A 23,156-nucleotide genomic window follows, 5' to 3' on the forward strand; every position below is an offset into this window, starting at 1 on the left:
TTTGCGTGCCTGCTTCATAAAACCAAATCGCGCGGAAACCCCTCACAGCTCACACCGACAACAACAACAACAATGGCTGATTGTGCTCCAGCTTCCTCTGTACCTCTTCGGAAGCCCAGATTCCCAGTAGGTAGCTGGTCTCTTCAGTGGACCACTGCTGCTTGTTAAGTTTCTCCATCGTTGTGTACAAACTGGATGAAACCCGGGCTTTTTGTTGTTGTTCAGGAGTTGATCCCGCCCCTGCCCCCGCCTCGACGTAAGCGTGACGTATGCAGTGTTTTTGCTCCAGCCGGACAATTTTTTGGTGCTTGAAACGAACTGGATTCCGGAGCTAAGAGGCTGCTCCGCTGCGGTGTGAACAGGAAAACCGAACCGGCCCTGAAACACCGTTGGTGTGAATGAGGTACTATACGATCATTTCCTGATAACGATGAAGCCATAGCCCCACCTCTGCTGCTCACTGCTGTAGCATGGTCAGTAGCTACTGCCACTCAGCGGTGCCGGATTTATTTCAGAAGTGGGGGGGGGGGGGCAAAAAGTGCGTGTGTATGTGACATACTTGCGAACCCTCCCGATTTTCGCGGGAGACTCCCGTTTTCCTCCCGGGGTCATATTTCTCCCGCATTTCTCCCGATTTCTGACTAAATATGATTTGTGAATCACGACCTGTTTCATTCTAACATAAAGCTCCAAATGTCACTGTTTCCACTCGGACTTCAATACAGCTACACCATTGTTTGGTTTCCATGGTAACACGTCTCTTTAGTAGCGCACACAAGAGAGGGTGTTCAGCATGGGGAGGAAGATAGTCACAGAAAACAGAACAAGAACGGACAACTCGACCCTCTGCTCACTCCTTTCCTGTAAATTAAACTATACAGGTCCAGCCCACACACATGACAGCGCAGTTGCTCCATCATTCCGTCTCTTCTTTTTTCCTACTCAATACGCTCTTGTTTGACAAGCTGAATGTTGACTGGTGTTTGACTGAAGTAAGCGTGCTTTTTTTGAACACACTCTCTGTGAAAAGTTCCAGTTATTAACTCCGGTATTTACAAAGCTGTCATCTGCACATTTGGAGAAAGTTACAAGCCGTTTGACAGCAGCAAATCTGCATATTTCACAGAAGGCTCGTTTAGTGGTTTTGCAAAGAATGAACCACTCTCTGTTTTTGTACCATTCTGCATTGAAGTACCTTTCTCTTTGCCCAAATAAGCTTTTATTTGCCCGTCTCAATGTCCCGACAACAAACCTCCATGCAGTCGGAACCAGCCTGTTTCGGTTCAATGATGCCGGCGGTTTTGACAGTCTCTGCGGCCGCAGAGCTGCTGCTTTGGGGTTCATCTGGCTGCGCTGGTCCTATGGTTGGAGGGCCAGGCTCCGGAGTTGTGGATGTCAGGGATGTGACATTCAAGTTGTTGAATTTCAGTTTAGTTTGACTGTATTTTGTTTTCTTATGCGCCGGTTCTTCTGACATGTTTGCAAGTTTATCTATCTAGGTTAACGGCTGACACACACAGAACAACGTAACAAATAACGTAACAAATAACGTAACAAATAAACAAATCTAAGCTTTTTTATTGGTTGTAATGTACATGGATACATTTGAATGGTGTGACAATGTCCTATTTGATTGGATTAAAATGTACATATTCTTCCTGTTATGTCTGCCTGCTTTATTTTACCTAATTTAAAGTGACCTGCTCCATCGAAATCAGTCGCATTGACCCGAAGACACATTTTGAGTTGTATACACTGTTGGAAAGAGGAGATTCCTAGCTTTCCAATAATATCAGGATTGTTTTGGTACTCCAAATATTAAGCAAAATATGTCACATTATATAATGACTGTCACCGAGTCATCATTTTGAGAAAAAGGCCTTTAAAGTTTCCTCTTCTCTGGAATCCATCGATCTGATTGATTATTAGCGGAGCAAATGATCAAAGTAGTAACGGAGGGAAAATATTTTCGTTTGGATTGCTGGTCTGGGGGAAGCTCGCGTGTGTGTGTGTGTGTGTGTGTGTGTGTGTGTGTGTGTGTGTGTGTGTGTGTGTGTGTGTGTGTGTTTGTGTATTTTTGCATTTGTGTGTATTGCATTTGTTTCCCGGGGAAAAAACTCACGAGAAACACCGGCTGTTGTTATGCCTGCTGTGATGTAAAGTTACTCTGTTCTCCGCTTGTAATTATGACGTTAAGCTTCAAAGTTGTATTTATCATCTGAATTTTCCGAAACAAGTTTAATATTCTGAAAGCCAAGACTTTGTTAATTTGAAATTAGATGAAAACAAACTGTAACGGACCCTGCCGTGTTATTACTATACGGCTTACATTCATAATTTCAGCGGAGGGAGGGGAAGCGGCGCTGTGGAACAGCAGAGTGGCGAGTGAGAGCCGTCATCTTCCCTTTACAAGCTTCAAAAATGCCTGTAGCTAATGAGATTGAATATAACAATCAAAAATAACAAAATATACACAGCTAGATCAGATCGCGTTCTTTTTAGATGCGACTTTAGAGTAGAGGGGAATTATTGAAACGGGATGTGTACAGTGTTCCGCGGCATCCGCTGCTGCGAAAATGTGGGGCAGGGCTGTAAAGTGGGGGGGCCAATGGCCCCCCAGCTTCCAGCGCCCTACTGCTACTGCTACTGACCATGCTACAGATGTTAGTGCAAAAATCTACAGCTCCTCTACCACAACCATCAGCAACAGGTGGACATGGAGAACTACATGAACTACATGTTGCTAAATCCACGCGGAGAATAAACAGAAGGGCAACCAGGCAACCATGCTCGGGGGTCTTCTTCGCTGCTTTTGGTGTATTTTGTGGCGGAAGTACAGCACAACTTACAGGCCCGGCATATGTATTACAGCGTCTCCAGCGGGTCGATCAGTCTCGTGTGAAGGGAAGACGTTTATTGAGCCGTATCCGTGTGAACGGAAGACTTTTTTTATATCGAATTCGGTTTGTTTGTTTAGTTTGCGTTCCCGTGTAAATGGGGCCGAAGAAACTGTGAGACAATTGGGAAACACATCTTTGTAATGTACTGTCTGGGGCTTCTACAATAAAGACAAAAATAAAGAGAGAAAGTGTGAGAGTATGAGTGATTGCAGCCAATAAGTGAGTTAGCTAAATAAAAACATTGTCTTTGCACCCTAACCACAATCTGCTCAATGGATAATATACAAGCTCAATCATCATATACGTTCATCTTTTTTTAATTTGTTTTAATAAAATTACAGCCTTCTCTTTATTTATGAGTGTCCACACTCTTACAATGATCATTGTGTCTTTATACAGGTAAGAACAACGTATTATGTGGAGTAACACTTACAAAGATACAATATTTGCTGCTGATATCCAAAAGTCTGCCAAGGTACGAAATCAATTTGATTCAATTCAGCGGCCTGTGATCAATATGACACCATATTACATGCAAGATATAATTAGATGGAACTGAAATGCATTTATTTTTTACCCCATCACTGAGTCTTACTGTTTGGGAGGAAATGTCCTTTTGCTCTGAATATTCAGCAGAAAGTGAGTCTCAGTTTTGGGTCATTTTTTCTATTTCTCTTTAGCTGCTTTCCTGGCAAAAAAGATGGCGTACCACTTTCAAGCAGAGATTGTCTTGTTTAATTAAATAGCCATCAATGAGCACAACACCAGACATTTTTGATCAGCTGAAAAAAACAAGACGTGGGCTGCGATTCAGAGGTTTATAGGCACCAGATAAATTCAGAAGTAAAGTTATTGCACGCACATTAAAACCCACCACAAAAGCAAGCAATCTCCACTTTGGTGTAAAGTTTGCTTTTCACTTTAGTGGTAATGACATTAACAGATATGTCAAAACTGTTGGATATGAGCACTTTTGCATGTACCACTGTACAAAAATAAAAAGGAGCAAAACCTAATATGGGCAATGCATTGACCTTGGAAAAAGCCAAGAGTGTAATGAGTCTTCTTTGATATTATCAGGACATTACACATTACTGGAAGGGGTGCAAATTCCAACAAACCTCATTATATGCAGCATCACTAGTCCTTAGTATATTCTATTTTGGCAAAAGTTATCTTTTTATTGCATAAAACTGCATTTAAAAATGTATTTAGATAGCTGGCAGCCGTTAGTGACTGTGTTTTTCCAGGAAAGCTACCTCTAGAGAGAGCAAAGCTAATTCATGGTCAAGTGAGTAAGTCTTAACGAATACAGTGCCAATACCACAAACTTTACAACGGACAGACTTACGGAAACTAAGTAGTCATATTGGAACTTTACTGTATTGTTAAAAAAGCATATAAAACGTTCTCTATGAAAGAGGAATAGATTTATTTGCGGCTATGTTTTCTGTTACTTTTCATATGGTGGATATCGAGATCTTATAATATCGTACACATGATAGTGACCCTCAGGTATATCAGTAGACAACTATAGGTTCTGAGCTCTAACACATTTAAGGTCTTCTGGTGTTTATGTTTGTGCCAATATTCTAAGAAAAGTCCAACTCATGACTACTGAGGGGGAAACTTCTGTAGCAATTGGAAACAGGACTCAGATGCCCCTTTCACACCAACGCGGTTCCAGGGCCGGTTCGGAGCTGGAGCTTGAAAAGCACCGGTTTTTCCTGTTCACACCTCTAAGCTCCGGAATCCGCTTCGTTTCAAGCACCAAAAAGTTGTCGGTCTAGAAAGCAAGCACCGCATTGTCACGCTTACGTCGGAGGTGGGAGCAGGGGCGGGATCAACCTCTAACAACAACCAAAAGCCCAGCGTTTTATCCAGTTTGTACACAACGATGGAAAACCTAAAACTTAACAAGCAGCATTGGTCCACTAAAGAGACCAGCTACCTACTGGGAATCTGGTCTTCCGAAGAGGTACAGAGGAAGCTGGAGGGGAGCAGGCGGTCCAAAGAACTTTTGAATGTAGCATGTAACGACTGTAAAGTTGGTAGTAAAGTCGTCCCACTTCTTCCATTTCGTTTCGACAGAGCAAAACCAAAACGTGTAGCGCTTCAATACAATCGGTCATTGTTGTTGTTGTCGATGTGAGGGGGTTCTGCGCGGTTTGGCTTTATGAAGCAGGCACGCAAACGGTTACGTCATGACGCAAACGATGACGCAGCATCAGTCGGGCTCAGAGCGGTGTGAACAGAGCGGGAGCTGAACCCGAAGAACCGGTTCAGAACCAGAAAAGCTCTAGCGCGGAGCTAGAACGGGGAAAAGCCTTGGAGTGAAAGGGGCAAGGGAGACACGAGGAGAGCTGGAACTTTGATGGCAAACGCTGACGGTTTATTTGGAGCTTCGGCTGGAGAATTCACAAGACATATCACGGGCCACGAGTTGACCACACGGTAGAGATGCCAAACCAATTCTGAATAACTCTTCTGTAGTTCCAGGTTTTAACTAGTTGGGAGTGTAATAATCAACATTCTTTATCAGCGAGACTAAACAAATATGGACCCTGAATCTAACTAGAGCTGTCGTCCATAGAAAATAATTGCGCCAAGCTGCCTGTCCTTAAGAGAGATAGCAGCAATACCCAAGGCCGTAGACCTATGCCATGGGAGAAGAGAACGTGAAAGGAGAAAATTATGAACTGTGTCAAAGGTTGAATACCTAAGCAAATTATTCCCCAACAACTACCTAAAAGTGCTGACAATTAATCAATTTGTTTACCAACTTACAGTTATCTAAGTAATATTTTAACTTGTGACATGCTGCAATTACAAAAGCCAAAATTCAGCAAGCCAGGTTTTTCAATCAGGTAAAGTTTTCTCTCAAAATAACAAATGAGGCCACTACAGTAGCTATTATTGTGAAAAAACCTTTAGTGCTTAACAGAGGCCCACTCTCTGTGAATGAAAACATGGAGCTATTTCAGAATTAGCACATACACCAGATTCAAGCTAAAGTTTCAGCTCAGCAAACATCCAGAGCAACTGACACTTCCCTTCCCCTTTGAGCAAAGACAGAGAGGAAACTCAGACCCTCACAAGCTTGGCGTTACTTCAGAAGAATTTTTAATGAAAGGGACTCATGCCACCGACTACTGTACACCTGATATACTACTTCCTGAAAGTGTCTGGGGATACCATCCAACTCACAAAAACCACAAGCCGCAGTTAAAAAAGTATATTAAGAGCTAATGTTTGAATCTGTCATCTTTCAAGGATACATTTTATAAACAGCACATATAAAGGGAAGAGCAGGGAGTTCGATTTTTTAAATAATACTCCTGATTAAGATGAAGATTAACACAAAACGAGAAAGTCCAGTCCTTAACACAGATGGTCTGATGCCTAACAAGCTGCTGCTAACATACCTCCTCTCTATTTCCTGTTTCACAAACCCATGCCTACATATAACTTGGGGTCTGAATATTGCCATGTGAATTGTTGTATTGTGTAGTATTCTAAGAAGGCACAAAACGTATGAGTTTGTTGCTCCTTTCTCAATGGCTGGTGTGTCCATGTAAATCATATGATGTGGTGCAAGGTATATTAAACTACAGGTAACCATAGAAACAGTGCCTCTGCTTGGTGCCAAGCTGGCGATATTCTCATTTATCTTATCTTTAACAAATCCCATTAAAAGACTTAAACCAACAACAATTTGATCCTATTAACTATAACGTGTGGTCTTTGTAGTCTGATATAGCTTAATCCCCCAAAACATATGTTAAATACATTAGCCTTCGGCTGCAGGGCATGTTCCTTTATAACAATGAACTTAGTTTATGTTGGGTCAATCCTGCATCGTCCTGATGCTGCAATTACTCACAAGCACACGTGTATTAACCTGTGGATTAAAATGCTCAATACTTGTGTACTCTTTTAGAGGTTTACATTATCTGTGAGAAATAATTAGCTTTAGGCAAAGATTGGCAGACAGGGCAGGGAAAATGAAAAGTTATTGACGGACCAAAGTGTGCTATTTGTATTGAGGTCCATTTATTGGATTGTAGACAACATTTTTTTTTACAATAAAACATGTTTACACTCTCAATGGTGAATCAAAACTACCCACAGATTTAATTGACTGACTACAAATACAATGTATAACAATTGTTGCCTGTTGTTTCAGTCCAAAACTTACGTTTTTTCCTCACCTGCCATAATGGCATTGTTGTTATCCATAGACCATTCAATTGTTTTGTCTGTCCCTTCTCAATCTAACAATGAGTCAGTTGCACAAGGCAACAGTAGACACATGATATGTCATTTAACCTGATCCCTACCTATTTCTAACGAAGAACTTGCTTTTAACAATATAACAACTATTGATAAAAAATATATATATACTGAGGCATTATTTGCCTCCGCTTTGTACAAAATGTTCATAAATCAGGCACCTCGTTGTATATTTTTACTAATGCAATATACAGGCTCAGTTTCGAGAGCTTAATACAACTCTGACACTTCATTACTGCTATAAAGAGTTAAATACCTTTAGAATTTGCCATTACACTGTCGTCATAGAAAATAAATGAGTAAGGTAACACCATCTGCACATTTAGACATAAGCATTATGCTACTTGAAATGGGCAGTTCACATAAAAACAGAGGTGTGAGTTACCTAACACTTTGGTTCTGCTGGGTCTTTTAAGTGTAATGTTGGTGTGCTTAAGTCAAACACCAATGGCCAAATTGCATTTAGCAAAGAAGTTGCAAAATACAAAGTGGTTCACAGAGAGAAAAATACAATTTAAAATGAATAATAAAATACACAAAAAGCAATATCAGGATATGCTTTAAAAAACAATAGATTTGTAGATGAGACTAAAAGGAAGACACTGACTGAGACAGCCAAGCACAGGGAAGAAGTACACAATGTACTTGTCAACGTCTTTGATTTAAAGCAAGACTAATGAGTACAAGTTTGGCCATGTATTAGAGGCTAACTGTCATTTGAACCATTCATTGACGTATACAAATATCTAGCTTAAATACTCAATAGTACAATGCAATATTTAAAATGATGACATGATCTCTGTAATCTGTTGCAAAACAGATCAATTAGTATCATATTTGTTTTTGTAAGAGTATTTAGGCCTTAAGCAACATATTTTGGCCAAATGTCGAGCTTAAATCAAATGTCTAATAGCGTATGTAAAGCCCTAACGATAAGGAGGCTTGGCATGTTGATGATCCGTAGCTTACACATATTAAGTAGCTCAGGTTATGCAGTTATTTCGTCCTGAGAGCTGTCAAGTTATTAAATGACAGCTGGCTGTCCGAGCGTGACAGCCAATCAGAGAGCGTGCTAATGTTAGCTATCTGTAGATGCTAAGGATGTTGTAGCTTCTGTGCAACAAAAGGTTATACAGAAAATAGGTTGTCACATACATATCATGGTCCCTATTTCCATGGACATCTGTTTCGTGTGCTGCACGTGTAAACAGCTTTAAAACAGTTGCTGCAGCAGAAATGAGCAACAAGGCCTGGCTAGGCTGATTAGCCGACATAAGCTAATCCAGCTAGCTAGCTGTCACAGTTGACCTGCCGTCCTTTCATTATCTTTCTTTTCATACGAAGGCAAATATTGTCAAAATGTGAGGTCCAGCTTCCCCCCGGCTTGGTTACCGTGCTGGCCTGCCCCCCTCTTTCTAGCCCCGCTGGCAGGGGCAGCTCCCCCCTCCCGTCCAAGCCGCCGGGCCCTCCCCTCTCTTACCTCTGAATTTCAGTTCGTGCTGAGGCTCCAAGAGCAGAACCTGTTCCGGCCTGGCCATCTCCCAACAGCTGGAGGAGCGGGGTTATCTCACTGCAACCAGGTCCTGTCTGTTACCCCCGTGTTAGGATGTTGTTGCAGCGTCAATAAGAGTTGTTTTATCAATGAATTGTATGTGGATATCCTGTCCCCCCCGGTCACTACTCGAGCTACTAACGGCTGTTGTGATGCAGTAGGAAGGGAGCGAGAGACAGCCCGGTGACGTCACTGCCTCTGCATAGCCACCCAGCGGGGAGGGTGACAGCAGGGTGATGATAGGTGATGATGGGTGAGACCAGGGTGCTGGTGCTCCCCCTCAACCGATGTGAAGGGATAAGGTTAAAAATATGTAGGTTTTTATTTCAGCCCACAGCTTCTAAGTTTAGTATGAAGCAGTGATGGATTGTAACTAATATACTCCTGGATGGCTCGCTTGTAAACTTGAATTTTTCTTCAGTATATAATTTTCATGCTACTTTTACTTAGCAGAGGTAGATGTATTCAAATATTGCAGTACTCAGATATTTGACAAATAATTGCACAATGTAGAAATACAAACACAGACATTCCTTCATTTAAAATTGTACTTGAATATTAGCATCACAATGTACTTACAAAACAAAAAGTATACTCATTCTGTACAATGGCCAATTTATTCATAATAATAATAACAATAATAATAATAATAATGTTATATCACTGAATAATGAATGCTCCACTAATGTTCATTACTTTAAGGTACAGATAATGAAGGAGAATTTTAGTATTGCCAGATTCTAAAATGAATTAATAAAGTGTTATTATTATATAATAAGTAAAATCCTTATGCAGAATGTACCATTTCCAAATCAATAATCCTAAATTATGATTGATGCAATCCTGTGTCACACTTTAATGTTGCAAGTGGAATAGCTGGCTTACTTTCAGCAACTTTATATATTACTGGGTCTCTTAATCTATTGCATACTGGTCCCAACTGTCTTTGAACAGTGAATATGCATTTTAACCATCAAATCGGAGATACATGGTTCCACAAGCACTCTTTTGTGCACCTGTCAATCCTAAAATGACAGTTAAACAGTTAAATTCCAGGTCAAATGTACGTCTTGAGCCTTCACGTTGTCTTCAGTGACTTTAATGTCTGTTTCCTTGTGTCAGTATTTGTCCTTGTTGATGTTGCAAATGGAGCTGCTGTGATGTAGGAAAAATGGCAGACTTAATCTGACAATAAAGTAATTTCATATCATTGTGTCGCATCATGTAAAACATGTCAGATCATCAGTTACCATCTCTTCCTCCAATGCACACTTTTGTTTTTCTTCATATCCCCATGGTAACAATATATTCACAAGACAGTTTTCTTCCAAATGTTATGACATTACTGCATGTAATCTCATAATGAAAACATTTTGTAGATAACTTGGCATGGAAAAAGACTTGGCTCTGAACTAATAATAAAATAAGGTTTCTTTCAAATGTATTCCTACTTTTTATAAAGTACATTGCATTTGAAAAAACATTTTGTTTTCATTTTCAATTTTTTGGCAGCCTCAAAGATAAATATGACTTTTAAAACATATTTAAAATCTTTTAGTGCAATTTTCTATAATATTTCACATTAATAAATTCCTAGCATCTTGGTTTTCTTAAAGTAAAAAATATCCTTGACTTAGTTTGTTTTTTCATATAAGATAAAGACCACCACACTATATTTACGGTATTAATAATTATTTGACAATTTTGTATTTGTCTCAACAAAAGAAAAAAAACAACTTGATTACGTTGCAATGGGCTATAAAAGTGCATAATTAATTTTTTTATCAATTACATTTTCTGTATTTTTATTGCAGAACAAAAACAGGGTTAGTAGTTATGAGTCAAATTAAGTGGATCAATGAACCAGCTTGTAAGGGCACATGTTATTATTTAGACCTGAGAGGTTAAAACTGTTGACAGTAAAAATCTGACATTGTGAAACACTCCCATGTTGTCCTGGATAGCAGCTCAGCTGTACGCCAGAGTCAGTTTAATTTTAATTAATTTAATTAACCAATGTATTTGTCACCTGTCAAGCTCCAATGTTATTTCCAATCTGCCATGTAATGGTTGATTATAGTAGTGATACCTGGTGAGCCCTTAATTGTGACAGTTGTAGTTTATAGCCATACTTTTCATCATTTACTAACATGCTTTATAAAGAAAGTGGGGTTACGCGGGGGAATGGGAGGTTGTGTTCTGCCCAGTCAGCACTATTCAAAGTGCAGTGAAAAGCCCTCTGCCAGTCAAACACGCATCTCAAGTGTCATATTTATATTTATAGCCAGGCGTCTGTCTGCCGACTGAACAACACTACCAATCACTAACAAAATTGTCACTGTATCCCAGAGGAACAACTTAATGCAGACATCTCTATTGGGCCCAACACCAGGGAGTGAGAAACGTGTAGGAAATTCACACAAGACATATTTGTCAATCTTTTATTAGTAAACAAATTGACAATTCCCTTTTTACAGATTTGGAAATACACTGCAAACAAGTGTTTTCAGGCATTTTGTTACAATCAATATGACACATAGTCAAACGCTAAATATGGTAACTACAATGCTGATAGAATGACTAGAAACAAAGTATATTGTGGTCACACAAGTGGCTTAGAATAAAGACGTTGATTTATGTGCAATGAGATGGAATATTTCTACACTGAAAAATATACATAATACAGAATAATGACATTCCCAGGGCCAGCCCAAGACAATTGGTATTTTTCAATGCAAAACTAGCACACATTTCATATCCATGCCTCCTGTTTACATGGAGACACATATGTCATTATGAAACTTCAAATATTTTAAGCATGTATGTTATAAGCACTTTAAATCATTATATTACATTGACAGTTTAAAAAAAGCATAAGTATGCATAATTATGCAGAAAATATTTGGCACCGTGTTCTTGTTAGAAATAAGAACTGTGCAAACAGTCAAAACCTAAAATAACATTGAGATCATTAAGAAGTCGGACATTGTTAAAAAACGTTTCTTCAAGAGTTTTCACACAAATAAAAAACAGAAGACTGATTGATAGTAAGTAACACGGGCAAATTAATAAGTCATTCAAAGTGCAGCTTTCAAAGCACCAGAGTCATTCCCTTTAAATGTAAGTTTTGACCTAGAATGCCACTCTGGTTTTAAAACATCACACTGCTCATTTCAAAGAGGTCAATATAAACCTGTCATTATCATCTGTTCTACACTGCTGGAATGAGATCACATTTTCTGCTCTGCGGTATGAACATCATCACTCTGTTAATGTTTTATTTTCTTGGATTAGATCACATGTTACCTTATCATCATAACAACTATTGCACTCCATGGAAAAATCCTTAAGAAAATAGGCAGTACTGCTTAGCGCACAACTCATCAATAACAACTACATTTAACATGCGTAAAGGCAACAAAAAAGAAGGATTGCGCCGACCGAAGAGAACCGAATCCAAATGTATAAATGTGGGAAGGCTAATTAAACCCACATCTGTTTTTTGTTGGCAACTTTAGAAAGAGGTTTTGGGGTTAAAGAGGTTCAAGAGATACAGACAAGCATGAAATTACACAGAATGAATAAGTCTGTGGGGGCTCATGATTTAACTGAAGTTCAATTAGGCCAAAATAGGAGTTCAACTTCTGTAACATAGCATTAAGGATCATAGAGTATTGGGATAATAGAGCTCTGTGAAAGCTATAGTGTACCACATCTGTTTGAAACAAAACGAAAGCTGGACCTACAATAAGTGCCTGGAGTTTAGAGGAAGAAAGTAAAAGATGATGAGAGAAATGTAAATCAGAAGAAAGACCTTGGAACAAAGCGCATACAGTAATTCAGAGCAGCATGGAGAAAGAGGTTCAGTAAGGGGTCAGCATGTTGACACAGTGCCACGTCTGATTCTGCACCTACAACCTCACTGAGGGGAGATTTAGGCTCAGAAATCAGAGTTTCCAACCTCAATGTTTTCATCGCAGGCCAGGTAGTAAAACAATACTGCATGCACGAGCCTCTGCTGATTACGTGCACACAAAAAAAGAAAGATAAAAAATGTTTATGGGTCAATTACAGAATTTGGCAAGACCTCACAGAAATCTGGAAAACTGTTGAGAAGTAGCAGCAAAGGATTGAGGACAAGCATGCTCGCCTGTTTAAACAAAGCTAAAGTGATATTGTGAAACACTGTGTGCACGACAGGAAACTGCATATACAGGATTCAGTTATTACCTTTTAAGTAATTACAAGTTGATATGTGGGGAACAAGTGAGCAGCTGGAACTCTTGGAGACTGCGACAGAGTCAGCTAGAACAACAAAGTCCACAATTAAAAAAGAAATAGTTTGTTTTGGGGGATACGCTTTTTCCCTTTCTGTCTGAGTGTTAGACAAGCAGAACAATACAAAGCAGGAGGGTAAACACCTGGCTCTGACAGATACAACGTAGTTATTAGTGAGCTTTAGAGGGGCTGGTTGACAGATTTTGCTGCCTTTGGACGGAGCCAGGCTAGCCGTTTCCTCCCTGTCTTTATGCCAAGCTACGCTAACCGGCTGCTATTTAGTACTTAAATGAGAATGAATTGAAATTCTCATCTCACCGAAGGCAAGGACAAAAAACACATTTCCCAAATTGGAAAACTATTCCTTCTATATAAAGACATTAGGCTCCCACAATCCTTTTATTTCTACATTTTACATCAAAGCACCCATTAGGTATTTGGCCTTGAAAGACATCTTGATTAAAACAGCACTCACACAATAAAATCGATATTTAGCGTGCAAAAGCTATCCTACTTGAATCACCAAGATCCATCTAAATATCCTTTGAAAAACCTATGATTAAAGGCAAGTATAAAAACGTATGACTAGCATAACTTTTTCTCCAAACTGTTTTGATAAATTATTGATAACACATGTTAACTACAAAGATGGATCCTTCACAAAGTTAACAATGTTTTGGGAGAGACATCCCAAAAAAAAGGCAATAACTTCAGTGATATTAAAATAATTTGGTGAAATGTAAAGTTGTGAGTCTATGTTTTGGTTGAAAGATAAAAGGTTTTTGACAAATGTACAAGATGTGCAAATGATCTCTGAATTCATGAATCTGTAGATGTTTACTTCCTCTAATCAACCCGGGGCTATAATACACCAAACCGAGGTTGATATCCATTTTAGATGTCTTGTGTATGTTGGTCTTTCATTTGCATATCAATGTATCAATGCAAACTTGAAATATTTCTCCTGCCAGCAATCTTTAGCGGTATATATGTTTTTTTGTTGTTTACTGGTGCAAAGATGCATTTGCTTTTGTCATTAGAGTGGTACTGCTATAGGCCCATATCAGGCATGAGGGGTGTTTGAGTGTGTGGTGGCTGTACGCTGAAGCACGCTGGGGACACAGAGAGAGCAAAGGTCAGGTCAAAGGTCATGTAGGGACAGTCACCGGCATCATCAGCAACACGTCCTGCGAGACTCTGAGGCCTGACGTCCCAGTTTGAAAGCTTTTCCTGAAGTTCCTCCTGCTGATTCAGCAAGGGGGATGCGCTTACCTTTGAGAAAACAAAACAAACTTTCTTAGTTGTGAAACTTCAATTTTTCACATCTATTTTAAATGTACAAAATGTTTCTGTTAATGTATGTGTGACTGTATGTTTTTTCGATGTTAAAAAACCCCCAATAAAAATATAATGTTAAAAACATAAATAATGTACACCATTCTTCATAGTGCAGTAGCTCATACTGTGACCCATTCACCGACAGCTCACTAATTCTAAGCCATTTTTGAATGTTTTAACACTGAAACATTGGCCAGCAGTATGCATAATACAAACCCTTTCTTGATTGGGTTGATGATACATAAAAAAAAGAAGCACTATTCACTGAAAATATAAGTCATGAATATTTAGAAAATAATGTAACTTTATCTTTGTGAGCTTTAATTCCTATTATACAGTATTTCAAACTCGCAGTTTTTTTACGTTAACTTCTTGAATACATAAGAGCCAAACCAGTCCACAATGAAAACAAGAATATAGGACAAACTGAAACAAGCAGTTTCCCAATGACGTAATAATCCTGAATATATCATACAACACATGTTTATGTCTATCAAGTTTTTAGTACGCAGAAACACTTCAGTATGATGCATTTGTCTATGTTTCCCATATGAACACACTGCATATGCAAAAACTGCTTAGATTTATTATGTAGTATGGAATTAGGGCACAGCTTGTGTATTTCTTTAATGCTTATCAGTTGTCGAATCGACTGCTCCCATCTCTGCAAATGTGTGTTTTAAAACAAAAATGTCAGGATGCCATGATTAAGTGGATTGTGCTTTGGCATTATCTGCTGCTTTTTACTATCCCGCCCATCGCTGAAGTCTGATGCAAACACAGAAAAGAATGATGACTCCCTTGAAATATTTATAAACCATTCCTTAGCAATATTGTTCAAAAAAGACTGCAAAACTACCTGTTTTAAAACACAAAGAGAGACAAGATAATTATCTTAATGTGACAAAGCTTAATGTGACAAAGCTTAATTTGTCACGGCTCAATTTGAACCCGGGGTTGTACAAGAAGAAACACACTCACTTATCTCTATAAACACCTCGTTGATGTTAATGGCATTCTTGGCACTGGTTTCTACAAAGATGGCATGGATAGAGTCAGCATAGTCCTTGGCATCCTTCTCTAGCACTTCCCTGTAAATAAAAGAGGTATTTGGAAATCATTTTGTTGCAACATGCGGACAGATAATCAATTTTCATGCATTTCCAGATAACCTTCAAAATGTACTTTCACAGCTTATCATGTGAAAGATTTCCCAATTTCATGGAAGATATTCCCAAAAGCAGTGCCAGTTTTCCATGTTGTGGTAGATACAGAATAACAACAATAAAATCTTGAAATATTAAGTATGAAGGTGGTGAACAACAAAAAAAACAATAGAGCTGAGAGTGTATTCAGTCAGTTTTTGTTTTTTCTAAACTGTCTATGGCAAGCACTTTGTTCTGCTTGCAGAGACTAATTCGCTGTAGCTCCACACACTGAATTTCAATAACATTATTAAGCTAAACATTAGATATTAGGCATTAGATATTCCTAAAGTTCCTAAAATATCCTTCGAATAATTCTGCTTATCGTAGCAAGACATCTAAAGTCCCATTGTCACTCTCGCTGTATATGAGAAGGTCTCATCATACTTCACATTCTTGATAAAACATGTAGTATTTTCTCTAACTCCGGCTCACCTGGCGTCTGACAGGTCACATTTGTTGCCAGCAATGGCGACCACTATATTGGGAGGTCCATGCTGGCGCAGCTCCTTCACCCAGTTCTTTAGTGTTGTGAAAGATTCCTGTTGATAAACAATATATTATATATTTAACAATCCAGACTCAAATATGTATATATGTTCATTTAATTCATTTCTTGTTTTAACAGTTAATACCTGTATATCATGTTATTGTATCTTTAATCTTATTATTCTTGTGTGAATCTGTACTGTCCTGATTTTCGCTCTCACTCTGTTGCTGCTTAGGACGGAAGACTTTTTTGATATCGACTTTGGTTCGTTTTCGTCTCCGTGTGGACGGGGCCTGAGAGAAGGACTTACGTTTGCTGTTAAAAAGCTCACAGACCACACTTTTTATGTAATCATTGCTTTAACTGTTTTTAATCAGGTAGTACATTTAAGGTAACCTACACATTTACACCATACATAACAACACAGTTACCTTGAGTAGGCCCAGAACTACCAGAGTAGAATACTCTGTTAAAAGTAAAAGTCCTGCATTCAAAATGTTACTCAAGTAACACTAGAAAAGTATTAGTATCAAAATATACTTGGGCCCCGTCCACACGGAGACGAAAACAAACCGAAGTCGATATCAAAAAAGTCTTCTGAATTTCCCCACAGGGGCCAGTTTATCTTATCTCATCTTATTCCTCTTACCTGTAGTGCTATTTATCAATCACAATTGTTTTGGTGTGAGTTTTCAAGTGTTTTCAGTCGTAGAGACTCCTCTTGAATCTAATCGAATAACATGCATTTACTAAATAAAGAGAAGCTCTACTGATCTAAACTGAAGCTAGCTTACGTTAAAGCTTAGCCGAGTAAGACCCATTATTGTTTACATCCTGCGCTGTTAAGAGCCTGAGCGTCTCGTCCAGGAGTAAATGCATGCTTCCTTATAGGCGGTGAAACGATATAAAGAAAATAGTTCCTTCATGAAACCTCTCATACCAAGGTCTCTGGATAATCGTAACCAGTTCATTGTCGACAACCAGACATTGCTGTTGAGTTTTTAAAAAACTAAAATAATACCTCTTTTGTGATGTCATAAACAATGATGGCTGCCGCAGACCCTCTGTAGTACATTGGTGCCAGGGCACGAAACTGTAAGTAGACAGAGAAACAAAAGCAATGAGTAATGATGAGCAGGGAGGAGGTTCATATCTGCATATTGATTTAAAACTATATCAAAATGATGATCAAATTACCTTATGCAACAACATTCATAAAGTAGACTTGTCTTTAAAGTCTGAGGTTTAACAGATTTTCCTCCGATTTCTCATCTTTGTATATGCATAGGGCACTACAAATATAATTGCCGTTTAATTGTACAGTTATATAGTTTCACATCCTGTATATCAATAAACTGTGTCTTGGCTTTTCATAGACTGTGGCTAATCTGTCACATAGGCACGGGAGTTTTATTTGACTCAATTATATTGGTATACAAATGAGAAAAAAAGACACAGAACCATTTTCTATATCAGAGGCCAAGTGTTCGTAGCCTATTAGCCAAGACACTTTATATAAAATGGAAGTATGGCAAGTCTTTCCACCAAGACCTCACACATGTGGAAGCCATCAAGTAAAAGATGAGCAGAATGTGTCAAAAATAAACTTTTAGCATTTTGATATTTATGGAGGCCTTTATGTTTGATCTACATCAAAAGACCCACATAATCCAAACAACATGTGCATTTTATAAATTCATAGCTGCCAAGAGTTTTTTTTGTTTTTCTTCTTGCCAGGTTTTGTTATTTTCCTGGTAAAACACTTTTCAATGATCATTGAAACCTGGAATTAACAATGAGCTGACTGAAATCGCTCAACAACTATTCAAAAGCCAAGAAATATGATACAGTATATTGGTTTGAGGATGACACTTACTGACTGGATCAGATTTGATCCCAACTTTTGTTCCTCTAACCCCAACATCAGGTTCACATTTTTGTTCAACAACTATTAGATATATTGTCATATGTTGTTATATAATAGCTCAGACAGTCATATCCCCTTCAGGATGAAAATATAACAACGTTAGTTATTCCCTGCGAAGCCTTCCCATTAGCATCAGCTGTACTTTTTGGTGCTAATAGTAAATATTAGCATGCTTACACCAGGCTACACTGGCATGGACATATATCTTGTCTGCTATTTCATTCATCTTTCAGTTTAAGATGTGGTCAACAGCGATTTGATGAGCCTGCAAATGTCAGTGCAACTCAAATCCAATCACTTTTCCCGCCATTTCCAAGACAAACGGATATTATCAGACCATCCAATGAATAGAGAGCATAGAAGCGAGAAAACAGCAGTTGCATTGTGTCCTGTAGTTTCTCCTAACTGAAGTCACCTTGAAAAAAAGTGGACTAGGATCCACTGTCACAAATATGGACATTTAGCTTAAAATGCTAGCAATGGCCTCTACAGGTTTTTGAAGTAGTAGATGTTTCAAAATATGTATTTGCTTAATTTACCATATATTTCAAGATATAGTATTATTTCCCTCTCCTCTAACTAATAAACCCATGTATCATGATATTTATAGTCTGAAAAAGACCTTCACTTGGAATGAACCCTGCCTTCCTGCCAATTTAATTTTCCTTTTGCAATACGATGGAATAAACTATCTATCTTGGAGTGTTACCTCAGGAAAGCACACATTCCACATAATTATAGTTGTTGCTGCTGGACCCAAGTCCACCAACGGGAATCCAACTTGAGATATTTGGCAGAGACACTGGGGAGAGTGCTGTCTGTTTATTGGCTAGTGTTGGGCTGTCCCACCACCAGTCCTGTGTGGTCTCTCTCTGCCTTAACCCAAAGAGCAATCACAGCGAGGCCAGACGTCTGGCCACACAGCGACCCAGAGAACGACCTCAGTGATGCCTGGCGGAGCAGATTAATTGCCGAAATCACTAACTGGGTGCTTAATGAAAGAAAGCCTGCTATACCAGTAGGATTTAAAGCCTCCTTTGCTTGTTTTCTGTGCGAAGGAGCAGTCAGAGGGGGAGGACTCGACGAGCTGTTGACAGCTGGGCTCAGATGTACTCGTGAGGCCTCATCTGGTGTCGAGATATGAATTGTAGAAATCACAGAGCCTTCCTTTTCGCTCTGTTCTCTCATTCCATGTGCATTGGCTGGCTTTGTGTTCCCCTTTCTCAACTCAACACACTTAGATAGGCCAAAGCTCCACAGGAGTTAGAAAACAAGCCACATAAGGCTTACAAATTCCACAGAAGCTTTGTATGGGAAACACACACACATGCAAAAAAACCTACTGGAGGAATGTTGCTTCTTTTTCACACACGGATGTGAGCCCCTTGGGAATCTGAGTTGCCACATAGTAGTGAAAAAAAGGGAATTTGTGGAATTAAATAAGTGGAGAAAATGGAAAGAGCTAAAAAGAAATCACTGACAAATTGATTGTTACCAGGAAAGTAAATGAAAAGACATGAGAAAACATAAAGGGGAAAAAAGGGGTTGCAGATAAGATAAGACACAGTGGCAGCAGCCGCCAGTGGGCTGAGACAACTTGGGTTTCAACCTCTCATCTTATCTCAAACGAGGCTGCATTGAAGTCCCCTCAAGGCCGTGAAGAAGCCGAGGTCCCCGGGGGAAAAAGGAAGATAAAAGACAAACAGCATCTTATCTCACCTCTCTGGAGAGGACAGAAGCAGGGATAAGAAATTACAGCAGCAGGAAATGAAAATGCATGAGAAAAAGAGAAGGGCATCCACAGAATAAAAGGGGAAGCCATGTGCAGAGTTAAGGCAGAGAAATGTAGGATGCAGGGTGTGAGTCAAAAGAGAAAGTATTTCCTTACACTATAACCGTCTGAGGCTTGGTGTCAGGGCATGCTTAAATGCCAAAGCTGTACTAAGACACCAAGATGTATCCTCTCCTTATATATCACATGTCATATGCCAGTGGTTCAATCTTAAACTGTGTGTGGGCGATGAGGCATCTCAAATATTGCTGCTGTAGAGACACAGGAGTGTAGATTACATGTTGGTTACTGCCAACGACCAGTTTCAGACGTGCATGCAAGATAGAGTAACATAAAAAGCACATAAAGCAACGGGGAGGGGAACTCGTTGATTTGTGTCTCTAAATGTATGACTGCAATGAGGAAGAAGGAGTGAGATGCATATTATCTTGTAGGTTAAAGGTGACAGAAGGGACAAATCAATACTAACATTTTTAATTAACCGAACAGACGCCAGTCAGTGATCTAAAAAAAATTGAACTCATTACTCCACAACAGCTCCACAAAAGGGGGGCTCCTAAACCAAGAGCACTACAAGTAAGAAAGAAGACCTTTACATTTAGGAAGGTAAATGTTGCCCCCTATCAGATATAATGAATAACTGCACTTTTCACTATTCTTAGGAAGTGGTGCATGCACTCGTGTAGATAGTAATGGGTGGATTTTTAAATATGCTAGCTGTACATTATCATAACTGTGAGCTGCTGTGATTTGGCTGCCGAACCACATCATTTGAATCGTGGGCTATCCACCAGTCTATTAAAACAAATACTGCTGAAGACAAAACCTCAGTGAACATTACTGACCCGCTCCTGTCCTGCCGTGTCCCAGATCAGGAACTTGTGCAGCTCGTTTTGGTATTGCACTGTCTTGGTCATGAAGGATGCCCTGGTGAAAACAAAGGGGCTTCATTATTGATGTTCTATGTCATTTAACAAAAAAAACATTCACATGATTTAGATGTTTACAAATATTATTTCTGAATTACTTTTGAAAGATGCCTTTTTTGATTTGTGTTGTTTTTATTTTGACGGTGTATAAAGGTTTAGCACAGTTATTCGAACAAATAAAAAGTAACAATAATAAACATACACTTTTTTTAATCAATACAATTAGGGATTATCGGAGTTCTGGCATTTGTATTCATTGTTTATAATCTGACAATTATTTTTCTTAATTCATACATTTTCTTTGGTCTAATTTCAGAAAAGACTAAAGAAATGAATAAAGACAAATTAAATGAATAGCCATAACAATTTCCTAAAGCCTTACATGATGTATTCACCTGCTTCTTTTTTGGACTAACTGCCTAAAACCCAAAACTCCCAACATGTGAACATATTTTTCCGGAAAAGAGATTTCAATCTGATACATTTTCTGATCTTTCTAGTTCAAATTGGATTTAAATAATCTATAAATAGAGAGATAATAACTGAATTATTGATAATGTTCTGTGCGTCTCTACACACAAATCATGAAACCCATGAAACACATTATAAACGTCTAGCAATGGGAGACAGCAGGAATTTACCCAATTGTTGGGTTGATGTTTGGGTCAAAGCTGTCTTCAACAAATCTCCAAACAATACTCGACTTCCCAACGCCGGTGTCCTGCAGAGACAAAATAAGACAATGTTTACTAAACACAGTCGGAAACAATAACTAGAAGTTTAATCATAAGTGTAAAAACATATTCTCGGGCAATACGCCCAGACATTATTGCTTTTTCATGGCATCTTCATTCTTCCTGTTACCACTAGAGGCCTGTTACTGTGTGAGGATGTTACTTCAGGAGTCTATTATTTGGAGGCTCTTATGATAATTATGCTTCTGTTGTATGCAATATAGGGATGAATGTTAAGGATTTGAGCTGCAACTAATGCTTATTTTCATGTATTAATCTATGTTTCATTTTGTTTGAATAATCAATTAATCCCTTTATCTATAAATGTCAACATTCAAATCACAACTTTCCCTGCATACAAGTAGAACTTTTTTTCTGACAAGCAGTCTAAAACCTAAAGACACTAAATGTGCAGTTATAAAAATCTCATATCCAAAAAATGAAACCAAAAACGTTTAGTCAATTTTGTGTCTGACTATTTTCTAATAATCCAGTAAATTATTATTTCAAATTAGTAGGTGATAGCTAAAAGGAGATTAATGGATTAATGGGATTCTGTTAGCAAAAATATAAGTTTATGCTGATGTCATATTCAGTTTAGACATGAATTAACATTGTACCTTTTGCTGATTTGAAATTAAAGTCCAGGAAAAGACAGTACCATTATTTGACAGTGAGTCCCGTCTGCTCATCTGTCTACCGTACATAATTACAGCCAAGATTGCAGATTGTGTGTTATTATAAGCACACATTAGAGAAGCAAAACAATTTTGAATAGATATATGTTTTTTTTAAAGGTCATAAAATCCTAAAACAAAGTAAGAATATAACAAAGAGCTAAAATATAATATGAAGTAAACAAATGAGTGGTAGACAGTATTGCAAATAAAATAAATGTAAACAAGGATGTAGTAAATATTTATGTATGATGATAATTAATTAAAGCAATAGAGATGTAAACAGGAATGCAGTTAATAATAATAAGAAGAAGAAGAAGAAGAAGAAGAAGAAGAAGAAGAAGAAGAAAGAAGAAGAAGAAAGAAGAAGAAGAAGAAGAAGAAGAAGAAGAAGAAGAAGAAGAAGAAGAAGAAGAAGAAGAAGAAGAAGAAGAAGAAGAAGAAGAAGAAGAAGAAGAAGAAGAAGATACATTATTAACCAATGCAAGGCAACACAGATGTACACAGGAATGTAAAGTGATTATATGAATTATCAATACTACAAAAATACTTAAAGCGGTTAACAATTTTAAGTTAAAAAAGTAAGTAGTCTATAGACTTTACAGGTAAAGTGACTGTATGGTAAAATGACGAGGAGCAGTATGGATCATTTGATGACACAGGTACACTGAGATGTACAGTCAGGAATAACATACATAACGTGTTTACATCAACATCGATGCTGACTTACCCCCAGAAGACAGACTTTTAACTCTCTCAGCGCCATATCGATCTCCTCTACCTCAAAATGTGGTTCTAACGACGACCATTGGCAGTTTCCCCCTCTGCTTTATTTTTTTCTTTATTTAGAAAAATCTTCACGTGTTGTGTGTTTACAAATAATTTCACTTCGTCGTGGTAGAAAGCTGCCAAATGCGCATCTCATGTTAAATTAAAACTCTTGCTGTTAGCGTTGAAACGTTCATTAATCCGTCGTTTTTGCCATGTTGTGATGATTATAGTAAACTAGCTAACTGAAGCTCAGTCTCCATCTTGAACTAC

The 23,156-nt window shown here is 38.4% G+C and overlaps 2 protein-coding genes across 2 annotated transcripts in view; both read right to left on the bottom strand.

Annotated features, from left to right (window-relative positions):
* Nucleotides 1-8,938, bottom strand: part of LOC117539571 (vesicle-associated membrane protein-associated protein B-like) — a 30,556-nt gene extending 21,618 nt beyond the window's left edge. Inside the window, exon 1 of the mRNA XM_034205785.1 lies at nucleotides 8,674-8,938. Coding sequence (XP_034061676.1) covers nucleotides 8,674-8,731 — 58 coding nt within the window. The 5' untranslated portion in view covers nucleotides 8,732-8,938. The remainder of the gene's footprint in view (nucleotides 1-8,673) is intronic.
* Nucleotides 8,939-11,172: 2,234 nt separating this feature from the next.
* rab22a (RAB22A, member RAS oncogene family) lies at nucleotides 11,173-23,124 on the bottom strand. Its single transcript, XM_034205703.1, has 7 exons — nucleotides 22,846-23,124; nucleotides 21,346-21,425; nucleotides 20,621-20,702; nucleotides 17,078-17,149; nucleotides 16,002-16,108; nucleotides 15,343-15,452; nucleotides 11,173-14,295 (listed from the first exon to the last, which is right to left on the bottom strand). Exons 1-7 carry the CDS (start codon nucleotides 22,879-22,881, stop codon nucleotides 14,198-14,200), a joined length of 585 nt encoding a protein of 194 aa, XP_034061594.1. The 5' UTR covers nucleotides 22,882-23,124; the 3' UTR covers nucleotides 11,173-14,197.
* Between the last annotated feature and the right edge of the window lie 32 nt (nucleotides 23,125-23,156).

The sequence above is a fragment of the Gymnodraco acuticeps genome, unplaced genomic scaffold, assembly GCF_902827175.1.
Source record: "Gymnodraco acuticeps unplaced genomic scaffold, fGymAcu1.1, whole genome shotgun sequence".
NCBI classification, from domain to species: domain Eukaryota; kingdom Metazoa; phylum Chordata; class Actinopteri; order Perciformes; family Bathydraconidae; genus Gymnodraco; species Gymnodraco acuticeps.